This window comes from Ursus maritimus, unplaced genomic scaffold (assembly GCF_017311325.1).
Source record: "Ursus maritimus isolate PB19 unplaced genomic scaffold, ASM1731132v1 scaffold_9, whole genome shotgun sequence".
NCBI lineage: Eukaryota > Metazoa > Chordata > Mammalia > Carnivora > Ursidae > Ursus > Ursus maritimus.
In genome coordinates this window covers 33,625,035-33,648,527 of record NW_024427107.1, presented here as the reverse complement: position 1 = coordinate 33,648,527, position 23,493 = coordinate 33,625,035, and the positions used below count along the sequence as shown (strand labels likewise).

The following is a 23,493-nucleotide window of genomic DNA, read 5'->3' as shown; positions in this document are numbered from 1 at the left end:
GTGCCTGTGTGTGTTTGTAGTATCAGAGTAAGTGCATTTGTTCCTTGTAAATTGCGCACTGTATGATTTTAGAAATTTCTGTTTAAGAATCAAGAAAAAAATACGTATTTAAAGCCTGGATATTATAGCTTATGGTACTATACTGTATAATAAAAAAATAGATAAGTGATTTAAGAAGTTAAGAAAGAATAGTACACCCAAAAAGGATTTAAACTATTTTAAATTATTCACTTAATTTCTATATTTTTCTTTTAATTACATGGGTGATTATATGTAGCATTCCTACATTATATTAAGGACAGTAATCTCTATCAGTCTTCTGAGAAAGTCTGAGAAAAATCAATGAATAGAATTAAATGTAACTTTGTTATTTACACATACCATGTATACATTCAAAATGCCAGATCAGTATATTTAATATTGTGTAAGTTTTCTGTCACAGCAGCTGTCACAAATTACCACAAACTCAGTAACTTTAAACAGCATAAATTTATTACCTTACAGTTCTATAGTTCAGAAGTCCAAAGTGGGTCCCACTGGATTAAAATCAACAAGTTGGGAAGGCTGTGTTCCACTCTTTAGGGGAGAATCTCTTTCCTTGTTTTCAGTTTCTAAAGGTTTTCCACATTCCTTGGCTAAAGACCCCTTTCCTCCATATTCCAGGGTAGTAATCATTTCACTCTGGCCTTGTTTTCATTGTTATACCTCCTCTGACTTTCTTCTTCTGCCTTCCTCTTCCACTTTGAAGGACTCTTGTGATTATATTGGGCCCCCTGGCTAATCCAGGATCATTTCCTGTTTTAAGGTTAGCTGATGAACAGCCTTAATTCTAGTTACAAACTTAATTCCCCTTTGCCATGTAATCTGTACGTTTTCACAGATTCTCGGGATTAAGATGTAGACATTTTTAGGGCCATTATTCTGCCTACCACAAATAATCTTCAGGTTGTTGGGACACGTGGCTGGCTCAGTTGGTGGCGACTCTTGATCTGGGTTGTAAGTTTGAGCCCCAGGTTGAGTGTAGAGATAACTTAAAAAAAATAAAATCTTAAAAAAAAAATCTTCGGGTTGTTATAACCTTAATTTGGAGAGTCAGCCACTGATAAAAATGTACAATAAAATGGAAGCAAACTTAAGAAAATCAACCAACCATATGAATATTGAACTATGGCACCAACCACACTGAAGTAGGATTAAAGAAGAATTTGCTCTTGTCGTTTAATTTTTCCAAAGCTAATTTTTAAATTACATTATGATGTTAACTTAGTAAAAAATACTTTACATAGTTCTGTCAAATTCAGGAGATTTTTTTTTCTGGTCTAGGTTTTAATTTTTCAAAAACTAAAAATTCAACCTCAAATACACTATTATCAATTAAAGTGTACTAAGGTAAATAATAAACTTAATTGAATATATTGAAATGTTGGCTTATATGTAATATAAGTACTAAGTAATACAGTACCCTTACAGAAGACAAATATGTATGTTCCTTATTGTAATAATTGGAATATCCTGAAATTCAAGCTTACTGTTTTTTTTCAGGAACTAGTCAACTTTTTTTAGAGCATTACATTGTCTATAAGGTTTATATATTTTGTAGTAATGTTAATTACAAGTTATTGAGTTCGTTGGAGTAGGGGGAGAGGGGAGAAGCTGAGCAGGGAGCCCGACCGGGACATGAGACCTGATCCCAGGACCCTGAGATCATGACCTGAGCCAAAGGCAGCCACTTAACCGACTGAGCCACCCAGGCACACCTTGATGACAAATGTGACTCTTTCATAACAGTGTCTGTATAAGTTAGGTCGTAAATAGAATCTAGTGAAACAGTGTGGTGCAATCCATGCAAATTAATAATTTTCAGTGCTGGAAGTGGATGTTCTGTCATTTTCTGCAGTGGATGGCACTTCGCTACAATAACAAAGTGTGTATGTGTGTGTGTGTGTGTGTGTGTGTGTGTGTGTGTGTGTGGAGGGTAAGGGTACCATAAATTCCTCACTGGAAATTGCTTTCTTCATTTTCAAAAATGTATCATATTTCATTAGTTCCACAATAAATTTTCTATTTTTTTTTAATTTCTCTGGTTTCAATAAATCACTTACTGTGATAGCTTCATCCTTATCTCTACTACACTTACATCTAGAGTCTTCAGATTTTCTGATCCTTCTTTGTAGGTGATTTTTATATGTAATTTCTTTTGCTTGTATTTGAAAATGTTTGTTTCTTAGAATTGTTGTCATTTGTCTTGGGAAGACCTACTTTATTGTGTCTTTTTTTCATTTTTAGTCTTCAGAGTTGAAGAAATTCTCGAACAAGCAGACTACCTATATGAGAGTGGAGAAACAGAAAAACTTTATCAGTTGCTGACCCAGTACAAGGAAAGGTAGGCAACGTATGATAAGCCTGCTTTCAACATTTTTGTTATTTAACAATTAAAATGATTCTTGGTGCTTGAAATTTTCATAATTAAGTTTTTACTGCAAAACAATATTTTTTAGAGTTTAATTTATAGTATGTTTCTTACAGTAAATGATTCACAGGTGCTACATGTATCTCATTGATTTAGAAAAGATGATTCTCCTTACTCATTCTAGTAGAATATTGAAGTATTTTTTCCATTTTGTTATTTTGCTTCAGATCATAGGAGCTAGTTGTTGAATATATGGTTATCTATATTGTATATTTCTCATTTTTTAAAGAATTTCTTATTGACATAAGATGTAAATGAATTAGGATGTTTGTATGGCATCACTGAATAGTATCTGTGTATCACTTTAGAAGCAGTTTTTTAGAGAAACTAAAAATACCTCCTTTTTCTATTTTTAGTACTAGATTTCATGTTTAGTCCAGAGTATCAGTGTGCAGTCAGTTTTGGGGAGGATGCAGGTGGAAGGAGATTCGGCCCTATAAAGTAGGTTTAATAGGGCTAATTTGGCATTTCCAGATCACGAATCTACCTATTTCTAAACTAAAAATATTGAGTCATTTTCAGCTACCTTTCTTAGATTCCTAAGACCAGTTCTGTCTTCATGACCCATCGATTTTACTTCCTAAATACCTGTAGAATCCACTCTTTCTTTCCCATTTTTCCCTTAATTACTTGTAATGTCATGTTTGGCATTTTATAGTCATTTCAGTAATTACTTGAAAAGTAAGCTGTAAGATAGTTACTCCATCTTTATTTAATTATAAATATACTATTGCTACCTTTAGTTTCAAAATTTTATGTGAATACCGTTTTTTGTTAAATATATAATGGGCTTAAAGGCAAACGTTTAATAAAAAGGATAAAAGGGAGTTTTGATGTTTTTTATTTTATTTTATTTTTATTTATTTATTTATTTAAAGATTTTATTTATTTATTCGACAGAGATAGAGACAGCCAGCGAGAGAGGGAACACAAGCAGGGGGAGTGGGAGAGGAAGAAGCAGGCTCATAGAGGAAGAGCCTGATGTGGGGCTCGATCCCACAACGCCGGGATCACGCCCTGAGCCAAAGGCAGACGCTTAATGACTGAGCCACTTAGGCGCCCCTATTTATTTATTTTTTAAAAGGTTTTATTTATTTATTCATTTGAGAGAGAGCAAGAGTGAGAGAGCACGAGCAGCGGTTGGGGAGCAGCAGCAGGAGAGGGAGAAGCAGGTTCCCCACTGAGCAGGGAGCTCAATGCTGGGCTCCATCCCAGAACCCTGGGATCATGACCTGAGCTGAAGCAGACATTTAACTGACTGAGCCACCCAGGTACCCCAGGAAGTTAGTATTTTAGATAACATAGGAGAGTTAATATTTATGTATAATATTGGATATTTTGTAGAAAATTTTAGCAAATAAAGTTATGTGAAAATATGGCATTGTGAATAATGGCTTTTGATACTGCTATATCTTCGCTGACCTGGAAGACCATATGTATTCATTAGTGATGTGACCTTTAACAGTTGTTAAATGTGAGCTTAAATGGTTATTTTAATTTCAAATTAGTGAAGATGCAGAGTTACTGTGGCGACTGGCACGGGCATCACGTGATACAGCTCAGCTTAGCGGGACCTCAGAAGAAGAGAAAAAACTCTTGGTCTATGAAGCCCTAGAGTATGCGAAAAGAGCACTAGAAAAAAATGGATCCAGTTTTGCAGCTCATAAGGTGAGGTGCTTAAAGTAATGAAACTGTTACCATGTGAGAGGTACATTGCTCTATATTTGTTTTATTATTCCTAATTTACAGAGAAAAGAAAATTTGTCTATTTTAAAGAAATAAGATTTATTTTTGTAACATTTTTTCAAAAAGATGTTTTTTTCTTTGCGTTCTTGAACATTTTTTCTAACTTTTTTAGTGTGTCGATAAATTACTTTTGTGATTTTTAAACAAAAGTGTTAGTTGTTTCATGAATTGCTTGTATCTTTATTCCTAGTAGTATAAGCACTTGACAGATGTTTACTCATTTTCCTCACATTATATTTCTGTTTTATGAAAGGGTGAGAATAGAGCAGCTGGACAGCTAAGACCTAGTATACTTTCACATGTAACTCTGCTAGTTCCTGAATTTCCTAACTGGTTTAGAATGATGTTTTTCAGTTGGCACTGTGGGGACACATGGGGACATCATTGGTATTTTGGAATAGGACATCACTTCATGATGTTGGACTCTCCTCAGTAGATCTGCCAAGTCATTGTGACAACCAAATTCCATCACCACCTATTTCCAAATGTTCCCTTTAGGGGCTAATCTCCCTTAACACCCCACTAATATTGGTTTATATTAAAAATAAAACTGATATGGATTCCTTAAATTTGTTGAGATTTGTTTTATGGCCCAGAATATGGTCCATCTTTGTAAATGTTCTTTGTGCACATGAAAAGAATGTTTATTCAGCTATTGTTGGGAGTATTTTATAAATGTCATTCAGGTCAGGTTGGTTGATAGTGTTCAAGTTTTTTGTATCCTTACTGATTTTATATCTACTTGTTCTATAAATTATTGAGAGAGGCATGTTGAAATGTCCAAGTACAATTGTAGGTTTGTCTGTTTCTTTGCAATTTTATTACTTTTTGCAGCATATATTTTAAAGTTTCTGTTAGGAATATAAACATTTAGGATTATTATATTTTCTTGATGCATTAACCTCTTTATCACTCTAAAATGATCCCCTTTATTTTTGAAATACTCTTGGTTTTATCATCCACTTTGTCCGATATTAACATAGCAGCTCTTGTTTTCTTTTGATTAATGTTAGCATGTTATATTCTCTGTTCTTTTACTTATAACAGTGTCTTTATATTTAACATGTACTTGTAAACAGGTGATTTAGTCTTGCTTTTATTTTTACTTATATATTTCACATTACGTAAAATTCATCATTGTAATACATATACCTCAGTGGTTTTTCGTATTTTCTCTGTGTTGTGCAGCCATCAGCACTAATTCCAGAATATTTCTGTTACCCCCAAAACAAACCCTAAACCTACCAGTTAATCCCACTTCTCCCCTGCACCTGTCCCCTGGCAAGAAGTAATCTACTTTCTGTTTCAATGAATTTTCCTATTCTAGACATTTCATATAAATGGAATTACAGTAGCTGGCCTTTATGTGTCTGGCTTCTTTCCCTTTGCATAATATTTTCAAGGTTCATCCATATTGAGTATGTGACAGTACTTCATTTTTTTATGACTGAATAATATTCCATTTTATGGATATACGAGTTCTGTTTATCAACTGGTGAACATTTGGGGTGTTTCCACTTCTTGGCTGTTATGAATAAGACTGCTGTATACAATTGTGTACAAGTTTTTGTGTGAACATTTGCTTTTACTTCTTTTTTTTTCTTATGGAGGTAAATTCACACAGCATAAAAATCACCCATTTTATAAGTGCACAATACGGTGGCATTTCATACATTTATAGTGTTGTACAACCATTACCTCTAGTTCCAGAATATTTTTGTCACCCCAGAAGGAAACCCCATTAAGTCCAATTAAGTAGTCACTCTCTATTCCCTCTTATTCCCCTAACAGCTGCTAAACTGCTTGCCGTGTCTATGGCTATACCTACTCAGGATATTTCATAGAAGTGTAATCATACAGTATGGGATCATTTGTGTTTGACATCTTTCACTTACCATGTTTTTGAGGTCCATCCATATTGTAGCATGCCTCAGTATTGAATATTTGTTTTTATGGATGGATAACATTCTGTTGTATGGATACATCATGTTTTGTTTACCCATTGATTAGCTGATGGACATTTGGGTTATTTCCACACTTTTGGCTATTGTTTATAGTGTAAATAACATTCATGTAACATTCATGTACAAGTATTTTTTTAAATACCTGTTTTCAGTTCTTTTGAGTATATATCAAGGAATGGACTTTGCTGGGTCATATGTGATTCTGTGTAATTCTTTTTTTTTTTTTTTTTAAGATTTATCTTGTGGGGTAGAGAACTCAGAGAGAGCGAGCAGACTCCCTGCTGAATGCGCAGGGAGCTTGATGTGGGGTTCGATCTCACCATCCTGAGATCATGACCCGAGCTGAAGGCAGACATTTAACCATCTGAGCCACCCAGGCGCCCCAGTGTAATTCTTTTGGAAGAACTGTCAAATTCTTCATCGAAGCAGCTATATCATTTCATATTGCTACTAGCAATGTGAGGGTTTCATACCACATCCTTGCTAACACTTGTAATTGTCCATTAAAAAAGATTAAATCTAGTGGGTGTGAAGTGGTGTCTTACGGTTTTGATGGACATTTTCCTATTGAATAATGATACTGAGCATCTTTTCATATGCTTATTGGACATTGTGTATCTTCTTTGGAGAAATGTCTATTCAAATTCTTTGCCCATTTTTCAACTAGGTTTGTCTTTTTATTGTTGAGTTTTAAGAATATTTTCTGGTTATTAGTCTCTTGTTAGAAACATGATTTGCAAATATTTTCTCCCATTCTATGGATTGTCCTTTTACTTTCTTGATGATGAGCTTTGATGTACAAGTTTTTAATTTTGAGGAAGTCCAGTTTAGTTTTCTTTGATTGCTTGTGCTTTTGGTGTCATATCTAAAAAACAGATTTTCACCTATGTTTGTTTCTAAGAGTTTTATATTTTTTATCTCTTAGTTTAGGTCTTCGATCCTTAAAAGAGTTAGCTTTTATACATGGTTGAGATAGGAGTTCAAAGTCATTTTTTTGCATGTTGAGATAGAAGTTCAAATTCCGTTTTTTGCATGTAAATATCTAGTTGTCCCAGCACCCTTTGTTGAAAAGACTGTTCTTTCTCCATTTTCATCTTTGATCAAAATCAGTTGAACATAAATGTATAAGTTTATTTTTGAAATCTCAATTCTATTTTATTGGTCTAAGTGTAGACCTGTAGGTCTTTGTGCCAGTATCACAATGTCTTGATTACTATATCTTTGTGGTAAGTTCTGAAATAAGGAACTGTGAGTCTTCTAGGTGTTTTTTTTCAAGACTGTTTTGACCATTCTGAGTTCCCTCAATTTCCATACATATTTTAGGATCAGCTTGTAAATTTCTGCAAAGAAGCCAGTTGGATTTTTGATAGGGATTACCTTGAATCTGTAGGTTAGTTTGGGGAGTATTGCTATCTTAACAGCATTATGTCTTCCAATCCACAGATGTGTGTTGTCCATTTATTTAGATCTTTTTCTTCTTTCAACAGTGTTTTGTAATTTCAGTCTTCAAGTCTTGTACTTCTTTGGTTAAACTTATTCTTTAAGTATCTTATTCTTTTTGATGCTATTGGAATTCTTAATCTCATTTTCAGATTGTTCATTGCTACTGTATAGGAGTGCAACTAATATTTGTATATTAATTTTATATCCTGTAGCTTTGCTGAACTCATTTATTGGTTCTGCTAGTTGTTATGTAGATTATTTAGTTTTTTTCTATATTATGAACATGTCTATAAATAAACTATCCATACATAGTTTTACTTTTTCTTTTTCAATCTGTTCACCTATTATTTCTTTATCTTGCTCAATTTCCCTGGCTAGAATGTCAGTGCAGCGTTGAGTAGAAGTGGCAAGAGTGGATATCTTTGTCTTGTTTCTGATTATAGGAGGGTAGCTATAGGCTTTCACCTTTTACTATGTTAGCTGTGGGTTTTCCGTAAATGCTTTTTATCAGATTGAGAAAGTTCCCTTCCATTCCTGGTTGTTGAGTGTATTTATCATGAAAGGGTGTTGGATTTTGTCAGATGCTTTTTTTCTGTGTTTGTTGAGATGATCATGTTGGCCCCCCCCTTCATTCTATTAATGTGGTATCTTACATTAATTGCTTTTCATATGGTGAACCAACCTTGTATTTTGGGATAAATCCCGCTTGGTCTCGTTGTGTAATCCTTTTCAATTCAGCTTGCCATTATTTTGTTGAGGAATTTTACATCATAAGAGACACTACTCTTTAGTTCTCTTTTTTCTTTTTCTCTGATTTTATTGAGAAAGAATTGATATAACGTTGTGTAAGTTTAAGGCATACAGCATGATGATTTGGTTTGCACATATTGTGAAATGATTGCCACAATAGGTTCAGCTGATATCTATCTGCTAACATAGATGCAGTAAAAAGGAAAGAGAAAAAAAATTTTTTTTCCTCGTGATGAGAACTCTAGGGTTTATTCTCTTACAAACTTTTTTTACATAGCATACATCAGTATTAGCTGTAGTCTTCACCTTGTACATTACATCCATAATACAGTTCACCCTTGAACAAGATGGGGAGAAGGGTGCTGATTCCTGTGCAGTTGAAAATCTGCATATAACTTTTGACTCCCCAAAAACGCAACTACTAATAATCTGTTAACAGGAAGCTTTAATGATAACATGAAATAATCAGTACATGTTTTGTATGTTGTATGTCTCACATACTGTATTTTTACAATAAAGTAAGTTACAAAAAAATAGAATATTCCAAAAAAAATGATAAGGAAAATAAATTTACAGTACTGTATTTCTCAAAGGATATCTGTGTATAAGTGGATCTGCATAGTTTAAATTTGTGTTGTTCAACTGTATTTGTCTTATAACTGGGAGTTTGGTACCTCTTGACCACCTTCCTCCAACGCCCCCTCCCCTGCCTCTCTGCCTGGTAACCACAAATCTTATGATTGTTTTTTTTTTTTTTTTTTTTTAAGATTCTATATGTAAGTGAGATCATACAGTATTTTTATTTCACTTAGCATAATGCCTTCAGAGTCCATCCATGTTATTGCAAATGGCAGGATTGCCTTGTTTTTTATGGTTGAATAATATTTCAGTGTGTGTGTGTGTGTGTGTGTGTACACACAACTAATTTATCTGTCATCTGTTTATCTGTACTTAGGTTGTTTCCATTTTGGCTATTGCAAATGTTGCTATGAACATGGAGGTGTAGGTATTTTTTCAAGTAGGTTTTGGGGTTTTTTTTGGATAAATTCTCAAGTGGAATTGCTGGATCATATGGTAATTGTATTTTTAATTTTTTGAGGTTTGGCTATACCAATCGGTATTAGCTATACCAATTTAGAATCCCAACAGTGCATAAGGATTCCCTTTTCTCCACATCCATGCCAGCATTTACCTCTTTTTGATGATGGATATTTTAGCAGGTGTGAGATGATAACTTCATTGCTGCTTTAATTTGCATTTCCTTAATGACTTGATGTTGAGCATCTTCTGTTGGCCTTTCCTGTATCTTCTTTGGAGAAATGTCTGTTTAGGTCCTCTGCCCATTTTTAAATTGTGTTATTTGGTGTTTTGCTATTGAATTATATGTAATTGTATGAATTATAATTCAGATATTAACCCTTTATTAGATATATTGTTTGCAAATATTTTCTCCATTCGGTAGGCCTTTTCATTTGTTGATGGTTTCTTTTCCTATGCTGAAGTTTTTTAGTTTGATATAGTCCCACTTGTTTATTTTTTATTTTGTTGCCCTGTGCTTTAGGTGTCATATCCAAAAAATCATTACCAAGACCCATGTCAAGAGACTTTATTCCTCTTTTCTTCTAGGAGTTTCATAGTTTCAGGTCTTACGTTTAAGCCTTTACCTCATTTTGAGTTAATTTTTGTGAGTGGTATAAAATGTGTCTAGTTTTATTCCTTTACATGTGAAAATCCAGTAATCCAGTGCCATTTTTGTAGTTTGTCCTTTCTCAATTGAATATTCCTAACTCCCTTGTCAAATATTGCTGACTACATATTCTTGAGTTTATTTCTGGGTTCTCAGTTCTGTTCCATTTGTCTATTTGTTTTTATGTCAGTACCATACCATTTTAATGACTGTAGCTTTGTAGTTTAGCTGCTTCTTTTTCTCAGGATTTCTTTGGCTATTCTGGGTCTTTTGTGGTTCCCTCTAAGTTTTAGGTGTATTCTTTTCTACTTCTGTAAAAAATGCCATTGGTATCTTGATAGGGCATTGACTCTATAGATGGCTTTTGGTAGTATTGCTATTTTAACAGTATTCTTCCAGTGTGTGAACATGGGCTATCTTTTCCATTTATTTATATCTGATTTCTTTCACATGGGTTATCTTTCCATTTACTTATATCTGATTTCTTTCATCGTTATCTTGCAGTTTTCACAGTAGAGATCTTTCATCTTCTTATATAAATTTATTCCTATTTGATTTTGATCCTCTTGTAAATGGAAACTGTTTTTCAGAAAATTTGTTGTTAGATTATAGAATTGTTACTGATATTTGCATGTTAAATTTATATCCTGCAGCTTGACTGAATTCATTGATTAGATTAAACAGCGCTTTTTTTTTTTTTTTTTAGTCTTTTGGACTTTCTATATATAAAATTATGTCATGTGCAAATAGAGACATTTTTACCTCTTCATTTCCAAATCTGATACCTTTTATTTTTTTTCCTTGCCTGATTGCTCTAGGTAGGACTTCAAGTCCTCTGTTGAATAGGAGTGGTAAGAGTGAGCAAGCACCATTGTCTTGTTCTTTTTTTTTTTTTTAAGATTTTATTTATTTATTTGAGAGAGAGAAAGTGAGCAGGCAGGAGCAGACAGTGGGGAGAGGCAGAGGGAGAAGCAGACTCCCAGCTGAGCAGAGAGGCCAACACAGGGCTCGATCCCAGGACCCTGAGATCATGACCTGAGCGGAAGGCAGCTGCTTAACTGACTGAGCCACGCAGGTGCCCCACCCTTGTCTTGTTCTTGGTCTTAGAGGAAAATTTTCAACTTTCATCATTGAGTATGATGTTAGCTGTGGGTTAATCACATATGGTCTTTATTATGTGGAGATACATTCCTTCCATCTCTAATTCAGCTCGTTGGGAGTTAATCATGAATGGATGTCAGGTTTTGTTATATGTTTTTTCTGTATCTATTAAAATGATCATATGATTCTTTTTTTCTATTAATGTGATGCATCACATGATTGATTCATGTATATTGAATTATTCTTGCTTTCCAGGGATAAATCCCACTTGATTGTGGTGAATGATCTTTTTAATGTTCTGCTGAATTCAGTTAGTATTTTATTGAGAATTTTTGCAACTATATTAGGTTTCTTTTATTGTGATGTTTTGTGATGGTTTTGATATCAGTAACACTGGTGTCACAGAATACTTAAGAAATGTTCATTGTTTTTCTATGTTTTGGAAGAGTTTAGAGAAGCTTGGTGTTAATTTTCTTTAAACATTTAGTAGAATTTGTCAGTGAAGTCATCTGATCCTGGTGTTGGCTTTGCTGGAAGTTCTTTTGCCCACTAACTCTGTAGTATTACTTATTATTCATTTGTCAGATTTTTTGTTTATTCTTAAGTCAATTGGATTGTTGTTTCTAGGAATTTTTCATGTTTGCTAGGTCGCTTAATCTGTTGCCATACAATTGTTGCTACTATTACCTTATGATCTTTTTTATTCCTATCTTTATTACTGAGGTTAGTAGTAATATACGTCCTTTTTGAGTCTTGGTTTTAGTAATTTTTCTCTTTTTTTATGTTTAGCTAAAGGTTTATAAATTTTGTTGATCCTTTCAGAGAATTAATTTGGTTTTGATACTCTTCTCCATTTTTCCTGTATTTTATTTATTTCCACTCTGATCTATATTATTCCATTCCTTCTGCTTACTTTGGGCTAGTTTGCTCTTCTTCTCCTAGTTTCTCAAGGTGAAGTTATTGACTGATAACTTTAAGGTAGCCATTTATAGCCATAAGTTTCCTTCTGAATACAACTTTGCTGAATCCCATAAGTTTTATTATGTTGTGTTATTTTTGTTCTTCTAAGGAATTTTTAAATTTTTCTTGTGATTTATTGGACTCATTGGTTATTTAGGAATGTGCTTTTTTTTTTTTTTTTTAAGATTTATTTATTTGAGAGGAAGAGTGTGAGTGAGTTGGGGAAGGGGCAAAGGGAGAGGGAAAGCGAGAGTCTTGAGCAGACTCCCCGCCGAGCACAGAGGGCTCGATCTCAGGACCCCAAGATCATGACCTGAGCTGAAACCAGGAGTTGGACACTTAACTAAGCTACCCTAGGAATGTGTTTTTTAATTTCCACATAATTGTGAATTATCCAGATTTCCTTCTTTTATTAAATATTTTCATTTCAGTATGGTCAGAGAACATACTCTGATTTCTTTTAAAATTTGAGACTTTTTTACAGCCTGATGTATTGTCTGTCCTGGAAAATGTTCCATGTGAATTGAGAAGAATACATAGTCTGCTCTTGTTGGGTAGTGTTCTGTAGATGTGGGCTGGGTCTAATTGTGTTATAGTATTGTTTGAGTCTTCTATTTGCTGATTTTCTGGCTAGTTGTTCTACCTAGTCTTAGAAGTGGAGTATTGAAATCCCCAACTTTTATAGTTGAATAGTCTCTTTATACCGTCAAGTCTGTCAGTTTTTGTTTTATTTATTCTGGGGCTCTGTTGTTAGGTGTATATTTGTTTATAAGTGTTTTATGTTCTTGATACTGTTTTTCTTTGTCTCTCATATAATTTTGGTCTTAAAGTTTGTTTTGTCTATTCTTAGATCATTATCTAATTCTAAATAATATCTAATACCACTTCAGCTCTCTTGTGAGTATGGTTTGCATGATAAAACTTCCCTATTTTTACTTTAAGTCTATATACCTCTGAATTTAATTGTATTGTAGATAGTATATAGTTGAGTCATGTGTTTTAATACATTTTGCTAATTTTTGCCCTTTAATTGGAGAGTTTAACCCATTCACATGTAATTGACAATAAGAAGTTCTTTCGCAATTTTGCTATTTGTTTTCGATCTTTTGTTTCTCAAGTCCTCCATTAGTGTCCTTTATTTAGTATTAGGTTTATTTTGTTGTACCATTTTAATTCCCTTGTTTTTGTAGTAAATATTTTGAGTTATACTCTCATCTTAGTGGTTATCCCAAGGAATACCATTAACAGGTTCAGACTGGATATCAACTTAATTTCAGTTGTATACCAGCTTTTCTCTTATGTATCTCTGTTCCCGTGCCCTTATTCTGACCAGATCAACTGGCATTTTGATCTTGGACTTCCCAGTCTCCAGAAATTGTGAGTAATTTCTCTTGTTTTAGCTACCACCCTAGTATTTTTGTTCTAGTAGCACAGGCAGACTAAGACAGATGTCCATGGTACTGATTTGGCTGTTAATCTTTTTGAGGACCCTTTGTACATGACAAGGCATTTTTTCCTGCTGCTTTCAAAATCATCTCTTTGTTTTTATCTTTGAGTTTGATAATGCTGTGTCTAGGTTGGATCTCTGAATTGATCTGACTTGGGGTTGTTTGTTTTCATCAAAGTAGAGAAGCCTTTGGCATTTATGTTTTCAAATATTCATTCTACCCCTTTCTCTCTTTTCTCCTCCTGGGACTCCTCTTATGTGTATTTTGGTAGGTCTCTGAGGCAGGTTCATTTTTCTTCATTCTTTTTACTTTCTGTTTCTCATACTGTGTAATATGAATTGACCTATTATCTTCAAGTTAGCTAATTCTTTCTTCTGCCTGTTCACATCCACCATTGGGCCCTCATTTCAATGTTGTGAATTTTTAATTTCATTTATTGCACTTTTCACCTCCAAAATAACTCTTTGGTTCCATTTTATAATTTCTGTCTATTGATAATTCTCAATTTGATATGATACTGTTCTCATAGAATACTTCAGTTCTTTAGACATCATTTCCTTGTTGAACATACATAAAGTCTAGGATGCCCAACATCTGGGCTTCTTCATGCATAGTTTCTATTGATTTTTTCCTTCTGTGTGTGGGTTATACTTTATTTTTTTGCATGCTTTATAATTTTTTTGTTGAAAACTGGACATGTTGACTATTACAATATGGTAAATCTGGAAATCAGATTCCCTCCTTTCCCAGAATTTGTTGTGGCTGCTTTTAGTATTATTTCTTTTTTCTTTTCCTTTTTTTTTAAGATTTTATTTTTAAGTAATCTCTACATCCAATATGGGGCTCAAACTCACAACCTTGAGATCAAGAGTCACATGCTCTACTGACTGAGCCAACCACGCCCCCTCTCTTTAGTGGTTTTTCTGAATAAATTCTGTAAAGTCTGTATTCTTTGTTGTATATACCCACTGAAGTCTCTGTTTTGTTAGCTTAGTGGTCAGGTAATGATTGAACAGATATTTTCTAAAATGTCTGGAACCCAAATGTTTTCCAATCTTGGTCATAGGGCTCTGTGTATGTGTTGGGACATACCTTTAACAGTTAGCTGGGCAGTTTTAAACTGTACCTTAACTTTCACTTCCTGTTTGTGAAGAGCCTTATGGTCAACAGGTGGTAGGGCCTTCTCAGATCTTTCCTAAGCATGTGTGTCTTTTTTGGATTTTCAGGGATATTTTGGAGCTTCCCCCCGCCCCCCAAATGGTTTGCCATTTAATTCAGTAACAAAATAATTAACATTTCACTATGCTTTCAAAGCATGACATTTGAAGTCCATTTTATCTTCCTTTGACATATGCTTTGGTAATAAAAAATAAAATGTCATGGTACAGCAGTATGCGTGGCACTCAAAATTCTGTCAGGTTATAACCCTATCAGTGTGATTCACAGGGTATGGAGCAGCAGTGGGAATCAGTTAAAAAATCACATATGATCTCTCATCACAATTCAGCCCTGCATTGTTGAGCAAAAGCAGCCATAGTAAATGCATAAGTGATGAGCATGACTGTGTTCTAGTAAAGCTTTATTTGTGGGCACTGAAATTTGAATTGAACATAATTTTCATATGTCATAAAATATTCCTTTGGCTTTTCTTTACTGAAGCTTTTCAGAGCCCTTAGGGACATCTCTTTCCCTAACCTTTCTCTTCGCTCCCTGCACACTACCCTCCCCGCCCCGCCCCAAGGTCCTTTATCACGAGGACCATTTTATAATTTCTGTCTTTTCCAGTTAGGTGAAATATGTACAAGGTCAGTCTTGCAGGGAGCCACCAAACAGATCAGAACAAATAATTAATTATAGTTCTCCATGAATGAGATCTGTTCTAATCTGGTACCGGGAATGGAGGGCTGTTTTCACAGCTCCGGCTGAGACTGGGAGTGTGGGATGGGACTGGAATAAGATAGAACAGCACAAAGTTCACTGTTCTCACTAGGAATAATCTGTTGCTTTGAATAAGCATTCCCAGGTCACTGCAAGCCTTAGGTTAATTTTGGAGTTCAAAAAAAACATTGATTCTAACAGTTGAGCGTTTTTATTTATTGCTTTGATGGAGGAGAGAATTCGGATTTCTTTACTTGGCTTTTTCACTTAGGTCACTCTCAGGCTGTCTTAATTTTAATCCAGTTTGGCAATCTGCCTTTCATTTGGGGTGTTTGGACCATTTACATTTAATGTGATTAATGATATTTTTGGTTTTAAATTCCCTATCTTCCTATTTTCTGTTTGCTCATCTGTTCTCATTTTCTTCTTTTTCTGCCTTCTTTTGTATTGATCATTTTTTGGATTCCATTTTATTTGATTGACTTAATGACTATAATTGTATTATGTTGTTTTAGTGGTTGCTTTAAGTTTTATAGTGTACATCTTTAATTTATAGTCCACATCAAGTGATATATACTTCATGTATTAATAACTGCTCTTTAGGGGCACCTGGGTGGCTTAGTCGTTAAGCATCTCCCTTCGGCTCAGGGCGTGATCCCGGCATTCTGGGATCGAGCCCACATCAGGCTCCTCTGCTGGGAGCCTGCTTCTTCCTCTCCCACTCCCCCTGGTTGTGTTCCCTTTCTCGCTGGCTGTCTCTCTCTCTCTCTCTCAAATAAATAAATAAGTAAATCTTTAAAAAAATAAAAATACATAACTGCTCTTTGTGCTATTATTGTGATACATCTTTTTTTAAAAAAAAATATTTTATTTATTTGAGAGAGACCGAGATAGTGAGAGAGAGCACAAGCGGGAAGGAGGGGGGACAAGCAGACTCCCTGCTGAGCAGGGAGCCCAGCACGGGAGTTGATCTCAGGACCCTGGGATCATGACCTGAGCCAAAGGCAGATGTTTAATCAACTGAGCCACCCAGGCACCCCCTGTGATACATCTTTGACATATGTTAAAAATTTCAGAATACTGACAGTCTAATCAAGAAAGAATGTTTAGGATTCATCCATAAGCTTGTGTTTGCTTTGCATATAGAAGGTTGTGAGATATATAAGAGAAAGGTGATGTTATCCGGTGTCATGATATGTGGGAGAAGATTAGAACACCAGATTTGGGCAGCTGGGGAACTCTCAGTGGAGATTAAGTGAGCATCACCTATAGAGGTGTGTGTGCACGCACGTGCATATGCACATGTGTGTTTTAAGGTATACTTTTAAATTTTCAATAAAATTACCAAAATTTTGGTGGAGAATAGATTTAAACAGAAGTTTGTTTTAGTTAAAATCTTTCTGGTTATAATTATTAAAACCCCACACAAATAAGCTCAAACAAAAACAGGGGAGGTGTTTTTTGTTTTTTGTCTTTTTTTATAAGAAACTCTCTTTCACAGAACCTAAAGGCAGGGTGCTTTTTGGTTCAGGAAAAACTGGCTTGAGTGCTCTGATGTTTCACTGTCTTTCCTCTTTGCTGTTACCTGCAAATCTTTTTCTCTACGGACTCTTTTTTTCTCATTCTAAGTCTTGTGACTTAGAGTTTATGAAGCTTGGATATTTTGGATTTAGTCCTTAGGGATGAAACTCAGATAGTCTCAGTTTAGGTATATTGTCTTAACTATGACTACAGGGACAAAGTCACAATTGACAAATGTGGCTTATTACTGTAACGGCAGACTGGGGGAAGAGGCAGCTTGCAGAAAAGAGGACGAGAAAATAAGTTATTCAATTGCAAATTTTTCTAAATATATAATCTGGTCATAAACATGAATCGTTATCTTCCCATTGTGCTGATAACTTTCTTAGACTGTTCTTTACCTTGTATTATAGTTTTCTATAAACATGTCCTGTCCTTGAGTTCTTTAAGGGCCATGTCTACTTTTCTTTGTATATGACAGTATATTTAGTACAGTTTTTATGCTAAGTTTCTGTTGAATGAGAATGACTATTGGGGAAAAGATACTGTATTACCTTGTATTGAATGGAGTATTAGTGGAGTATTATTATTCTTACATGTTTTTTTCTTCTGTTTTTAGTGGTATGCAATCTGTATTAGTGATGTTGGAGATTATGAAGGCATCAAGGCTAAAATTGCAAATGCCTACATTATCAAGGAGCATTTTGAGGTACTGATGAATTTTAAAAGGAATTCGTTTTTTTAATAAATTCCTGTTTCACTTATCTATTGCTGCATAGCAAACCACCTAAAACTTAGAGGTCTAATGCAGACAGCTTATTTCTCAAGATTTTGTGGGTTAACTATGTAGTGGTGCTCCCCATCTGTTCAGTGTATCTGAGGTCATCATACGGCTGCCTTCACCTCTGTCTTCAGCTGGGATGGAATGTACAAGATGGCCTCTTACAGGACTGTTTCTCTCCACTTTTCTTTGCATTATTTAGTAGTCTAGCCCAAGCTTCTTTACGGCTGGCTTCCAAGAATTCGCATTCCAAGATAAAAAATCCCAGTGCGCAAACTTTCATTAAGCCTCTGTTTTGCATCACACTTGGTAATATCCTGTGGACCTAAACAAGTCCTGTGGCCAAGACCAGAGTATGTGGGAGGGAACTCTGCAAGGTCCTATATACCCCGAGGTGTGGTCTGGTATAAAGTCTAACACAACTGATAAACCACTCCCAATAGTAATAGTACTGTTTACGATTATTATCTCTGTGTATTTTGTGTTTTAGTATTTCCCCTAAAGTTACTTCTTTTATAGTAAGCTCTTCCTTAGATGCCAGATATTCTCCAGGAGTTTGTATATTTTATGATGTGCCATATACACTACCTCATCGTCCTAAACAAAACTAAACAAAAACTCCCGAAAAACTGCCACTAGAAATTCAGCATATTTATTTCTCTTTTGATATTGTAGACCATCTCAAAAATACAAAGGAAGAGAATGTGATGGAAACATTCATAGGAAAAATGCTAGATAAGCTATCTAACAGCTTTTCTGAATTTTATGGTTATAGTCTCAATTCCTGTTTTATACAGTAGGTAATAGAAAAGAACATTGGACTGGGAGTCAGGAGACCTAGCTTTTTATTCTGGCATCAGTGGTGTATATACACACACATGTGTATGTGTGTGTATACATATACATATATATTTTTCAGTTTAATAATATGCAACATTTTTCACATTTTAAGACCTTTGAAATAAGATTGCATTATATAATCAGTGGTATCTTATAATAGGCAATGCTTTTTTCTTTTTAGTGATAGATATAATAATGATGTGTGGTAACTTTCATGGTATCTTAGATTCTGTGAAATGTTGTAATTTGCTCGGGGGCATTAAATAAATCACCTAAGTTATTCTGTGCCATAGTATGTAGAAATATATGACAAATATCTTCCAATATAAATCATGAAAAAGAGCAGAAAATATATCAATGGAAGCAGAGGCTATAGATTATTTTTTAAAAACCAGTGTTTTCAGGCACCTGGGTGGCTCAGTCGGTTAAGCATCTGCCTTCAGCTCAGGTCATGATTCCAGAGTCCTGGGATCAAGCCCCGCGTTGGGCTCTCTGCTCAGCAGGGAGTCTGCTTCTCCCTCTGCCTGCTGCTCCCCCTGCTTGTGTTCTCTCTCTCCCTCTGTCAAATTGAATAAATAAAATCTTAAAAAAATAAAAAAAAAATTAATGTTTTGCAGATTTCAAATGTGTGTAAGTATATTTTTAAAATGATAATATTTAGTATTTACATACTAAAAAGATCATTTATACTATTATTCCTAATTCCGTTATTATATCTAAAGCCATAAGGAATTACTATCTTTGGATTATTATTGTTGTTGTTTTTAGATTTTAAGTAATTTCTACACCCAACATGGGGCTTGAGCATGGTCCACCGACTGAGCCAGCCAGGTCCCTATCTTTGGATTCTTTTAAAACACTTTAACTAATGGCAAGAATTATAAAAGAAAGGGTTTGTTTGAGAGTAGCGCCTCTCAAGAAAATTAAGAAAATTAAATTCCCTAAAGGATCCATTACATATTATGAATTAACTTCTCTCCCTTGCATCTAGAATGGTACTAGCTCAATACCATTCTTGGTAGATTGGAGAAAATAATTATTCATAGAATTCTTTGTAGGGTTTAATTTTCTAGTGGAACTCCAATTAGGAAAGGTTGCTTAGTGTATAAGTTGTGTATACTTTAAAACATATTTTGCTATAAATCAACCACTATTTAATGGAAAAGTAAAATATAGTCAGTGATGATTCTTTTATTAATGAAGCAGGATTTCTGCTAAATCATAGTTGGCTATTAGCTTTATTTTAACTCATTAATCAGTGTCAGTAATAAATTGGTACTTTTGAAAGGTAAAATCATGCTGGTTATAGAAGATATTACTGTGTTAAGTATCTCCTGTTACATGCTCATTTAATTTTTTACCACAACTCTGTAATATAGGTATATTACTCTATTGAGTCTATAAAACAGCAAGCTCAGGCATGGCAAGAAGAGAGAACTTGCCAAGGGTGAAAACTTGGAACTGTGATTTGAACCCTGGTAGTCTGACTTCAGAGCCTATACTGGTAACCTACAAATATTTTAAAATGTGTCTCTCAAACATTACTGACTGAAAGTGAAAATGTGGGTTTACAGAAAAACTTGAGATAGGAGTTCTCAATTTTTTTTAAAAGGGTCTTTTATTTTTAATAGGATTAACATTAATCTGAGATTTTTCTCAGTGGCTTTCAACAAAATAATGGATAAAAGGAGAAATAGTTGCTTTAAAGTTGTTCTGTAGTTTATGCTTTATGTTAATTAACATAGTTCTTTCATATAGTAAATAGAAATTAGGGAGACTTTATCAGTGTATCTTATTATGTTGTACATAATTATTTTACTAATAAATTCTGCGAATAAGAAGTATTTTTCCTTTGTTAAGTATAGATGGTGAAGTTGAACAAAAATATATATACAGGAAGAAACTCTGTAAAAGTATTAAGTACTTTGTTCTCCTTTTAGGAAAGAATACTATTTAATCCAATATTCATACAGAACTTGCCAAAAAGAACCTTCTTATTTTTCCTCTAATCTAGAAGAAACATTGAGAACTATAGATTACTGTTTTCAAAATTAGATTCATTTACAAATTTCATGTTTTTTCTCATATTGATGAATCCTGTTAGTTGCTGAACTTTATAAAAGACTTAACTCTAATACAGGTCATTAATAGTGTACTGAAATGAATTTAACCACATTGAAGAATGAAGAGGGAAAAAAAGTTGGTGTTGTCATAGATGAACTGAAATGCAGAGTTGCCAAAAAAATTTTTTTAATCATGACTTTTTCAGCAAACATAGTAAAGTACTTATTTGTGTTTAGAAAACAAATAAGATTGACTTTCTCATTTCTTGTTAGAAAGCAATTGAACTGAACCCAAAAGATGCTACTTCAATTCACCTTATGGGTATTTGGTAAGAACCTTTCTTTAAATAAATATTTTAGTGGTAGGTAGTATGATCTTATTTTGTAGTATATAAAACAAGATATAAAGTTTTTAAAAGTGTTTGGTATTCATGAGTGTTTAACTAGAAGTTGTGATGTATTGTTAGAAAATACTAAATTTGATAGTGATCATGTTAACCATTGTTATTCAGATCATTTAGAAATACATATTAAAATGAAAAAGGCATTAAGACTTTTGCTAGACCTTGAAATTCCCTTTGTTGGGAAAGACTGTTCTTACTTACCAGGCAAACTGAAACTGGATTAATCTAACTATATAGCAGTACAGTTCAATGCCCTAAGAGGGTCTTTGCATCTTCAGGGTGTGTCAAGTATAGTCTGATTTATCTGAGGAATAATATAATATGACTTTCAGTATCTTTCCATCTGTCTAGTGTATATCTTATTTCGCTGGTATGAACATAGACTAATGTGTTTAAATGCTTGCTGATTTAAGAGTGTTTCTTGCGACAGGTTTGCTGCTGTTTTCTTTGGGTGTAGTCTGCAGACCTGAATATTTTATTGTCTTATAAATAAATGGTGTAGACAAACCTGCATCAGATTCTTAAAAAGGAATTAAATATCTTCAGGACAAAGACCATATTAAACTAACAAAACACTTACTGAGAACTAATGATAATGGAGAGACAGTGCTAGGGAGGAAACATGAATGTGATACAGTGGCTACTTGAGGGAGTTCAGACCCTAGTCAAAGATGCAGTACTTCCCCCCCCTCCCTATATCAGAAAGTTGTCAAGATCTTTGGATGTTAATCATTTGCCTCACTCTTTTAAATAGGCAGACTTAAATTGTCATTTGCTATTGTTATTTATACGTATCATGTTTAGTTTTGTCATTTTTTTAAACTTCTCTTGGTTTTTCTTACCTAAAAAAATAGGGGTAATGATCCTAACTCATTTAGTTCTTGTAAGGAGTAGATGAGAGATAATCACCGAGCACCTGGAACAGAGTGAGGACTCAGTGATGAATGATATATACTGTGTTATCATTACCAGTACTGTTGTGTACTACTTATATTTAACCACGGAACACATCTTAATTGATGGATCAGTATAAATCAGTCTCTAGGTAATTCAGTGGGAATATTAACCTACTGGATATTATGTAAAGTGCAGATTGTTTAAATGTACAACAGAAGAAGATATCTTTTATATCTGTTAAGATGGTTTTCTGTAAGAGAAAAAAGGTGCAATTGAGATGTATATGTCATTTTATTTCTCTATAGGTGTTATACATTTGCTGAAATGCCTTGGTATCAAAGAAGAATTGCTAAAATGCTGTTTGCAGCTCCTCCTAGTTCCACCTATGAGGAGGTAGTGTGCTGTCCTTTGTTAAGTTAGTACTGGTTTCTTAACTGCAGTGCCATTCTACAGTGTCCAGATCTGGAGCTCTGAGCAGTGAGGCCTTTGAGCACGTTTCTAACCATCCAGTGCAGCTCTCTTATCACAAAGGCTTAATACTTATAATCAATGACTGGTGAGTGTTTTTTTATTTAGGTGAGTGGCTGATGATTCTGGTGTATGTCAGCTATAATAGCTCATGCCTAAAATCTACCATTGTTTTCTGTTTGAAATCTACACCATGTAAAAGTCATAAAATAGAATAAGAAATTCACCAGCTGTTACTCAGGATTAGTTTTAAATATGTGTTCTACACACTAACAGTCATTTACCTGGAAAATCATGTATTTGTATAGATAAAGGAAGAGTAATTTTAACTTTTTAAGAAAGCAGGGTTGAAAGGTCCCCGCTAAAATATGAGAAAATATTCTCATATTTTCAAGGCCTTTTGCTTGTCTTGTTGAAAATAAAATTTGAAAGGGATTTCTGGGCAAACATTTGGGGTTAATTTACACCAATAAAATTTTCAGAGTAAGGGAATAAGGCCGTTGAAAAAGCTTTCCTTGTACCTGTGTTATGCTCTGGCAGGCTATGGTGTAGAATTTAATACAAAAATATTTAGTTGAATAATCAGAACACAGTTGGGAAATATATATTGTTATTAAAAAGAATGTAAGGAAAAAAGATATAGTCAGCTCTACTGTAACAATTTTAGTTATGTTTCTAGGATATGAGTACATTATAAAAACAGTTTAAGTGGGACAAAAAGCTACAGTTTCAGACTCAGTAACATTTTATGTTGGAATTTCAATAATAAGGGACTTTAAAAAATTTATTGGTACAAACTATCACTGAGTAAATTTAACTTTTGATTTTATCAAGTTTTTGCAGACTTAAGAAGGATCAAAATAGCTGAGTTGCATATGATAATGTACTTTCGTCTCTGCACTTGATGCTGGTTTGGTACAAGTTCTAAACAGCAATTAAGTTATTACTAGAAGGGTCCATATACTGTAATCTGTACTCTGATGATTTAATAATGTTCAGTTTTGCTGTGTTAACTTTCACTGTTGATGAATTGACTGTTATTTTAAGATGTTTTACTTCCTGACTTTTGAGG

General features: G+C 34.1%; 1 protein-coding gene across 3 annotated transcripts in view; it reads left to right on the top strand.

Moving 5' to 3' along the window:
- RMDN1 (regulator of microtubule dynamics 1) overlaps positions 1–23,493 on the top strand; it is a 46,428-nt gene that overhangs the window by 19,532 nt on the left and 3,403 nt on the right. For all 3 annotated transcript variants that reach the window (XM_008689114.2, XM_008689113.2, XM_008689115.2), the window contains exons 3-7: positions 2,287–2,383; positions 3,979–4,138; positions 17,588–17,677; positions 20,926–20,981; positions 22,259–22,346. In XM_008689114.2, the coding sequence (XP_008687336.1) occupies positions 2,287–2,383; positions 3,979–4,138; positions 17,588–17,677; positions 20,926–20,981; positions 22,259–22,346 (491 nt within the window). The remainder of the gene's footprint in view (positions 1–2,286; positions 2,384–3,978; positions 4,139–17,587; positions 17,678–20,925; positions 20,982–22,258; positions 22,347–23,493) is intronic.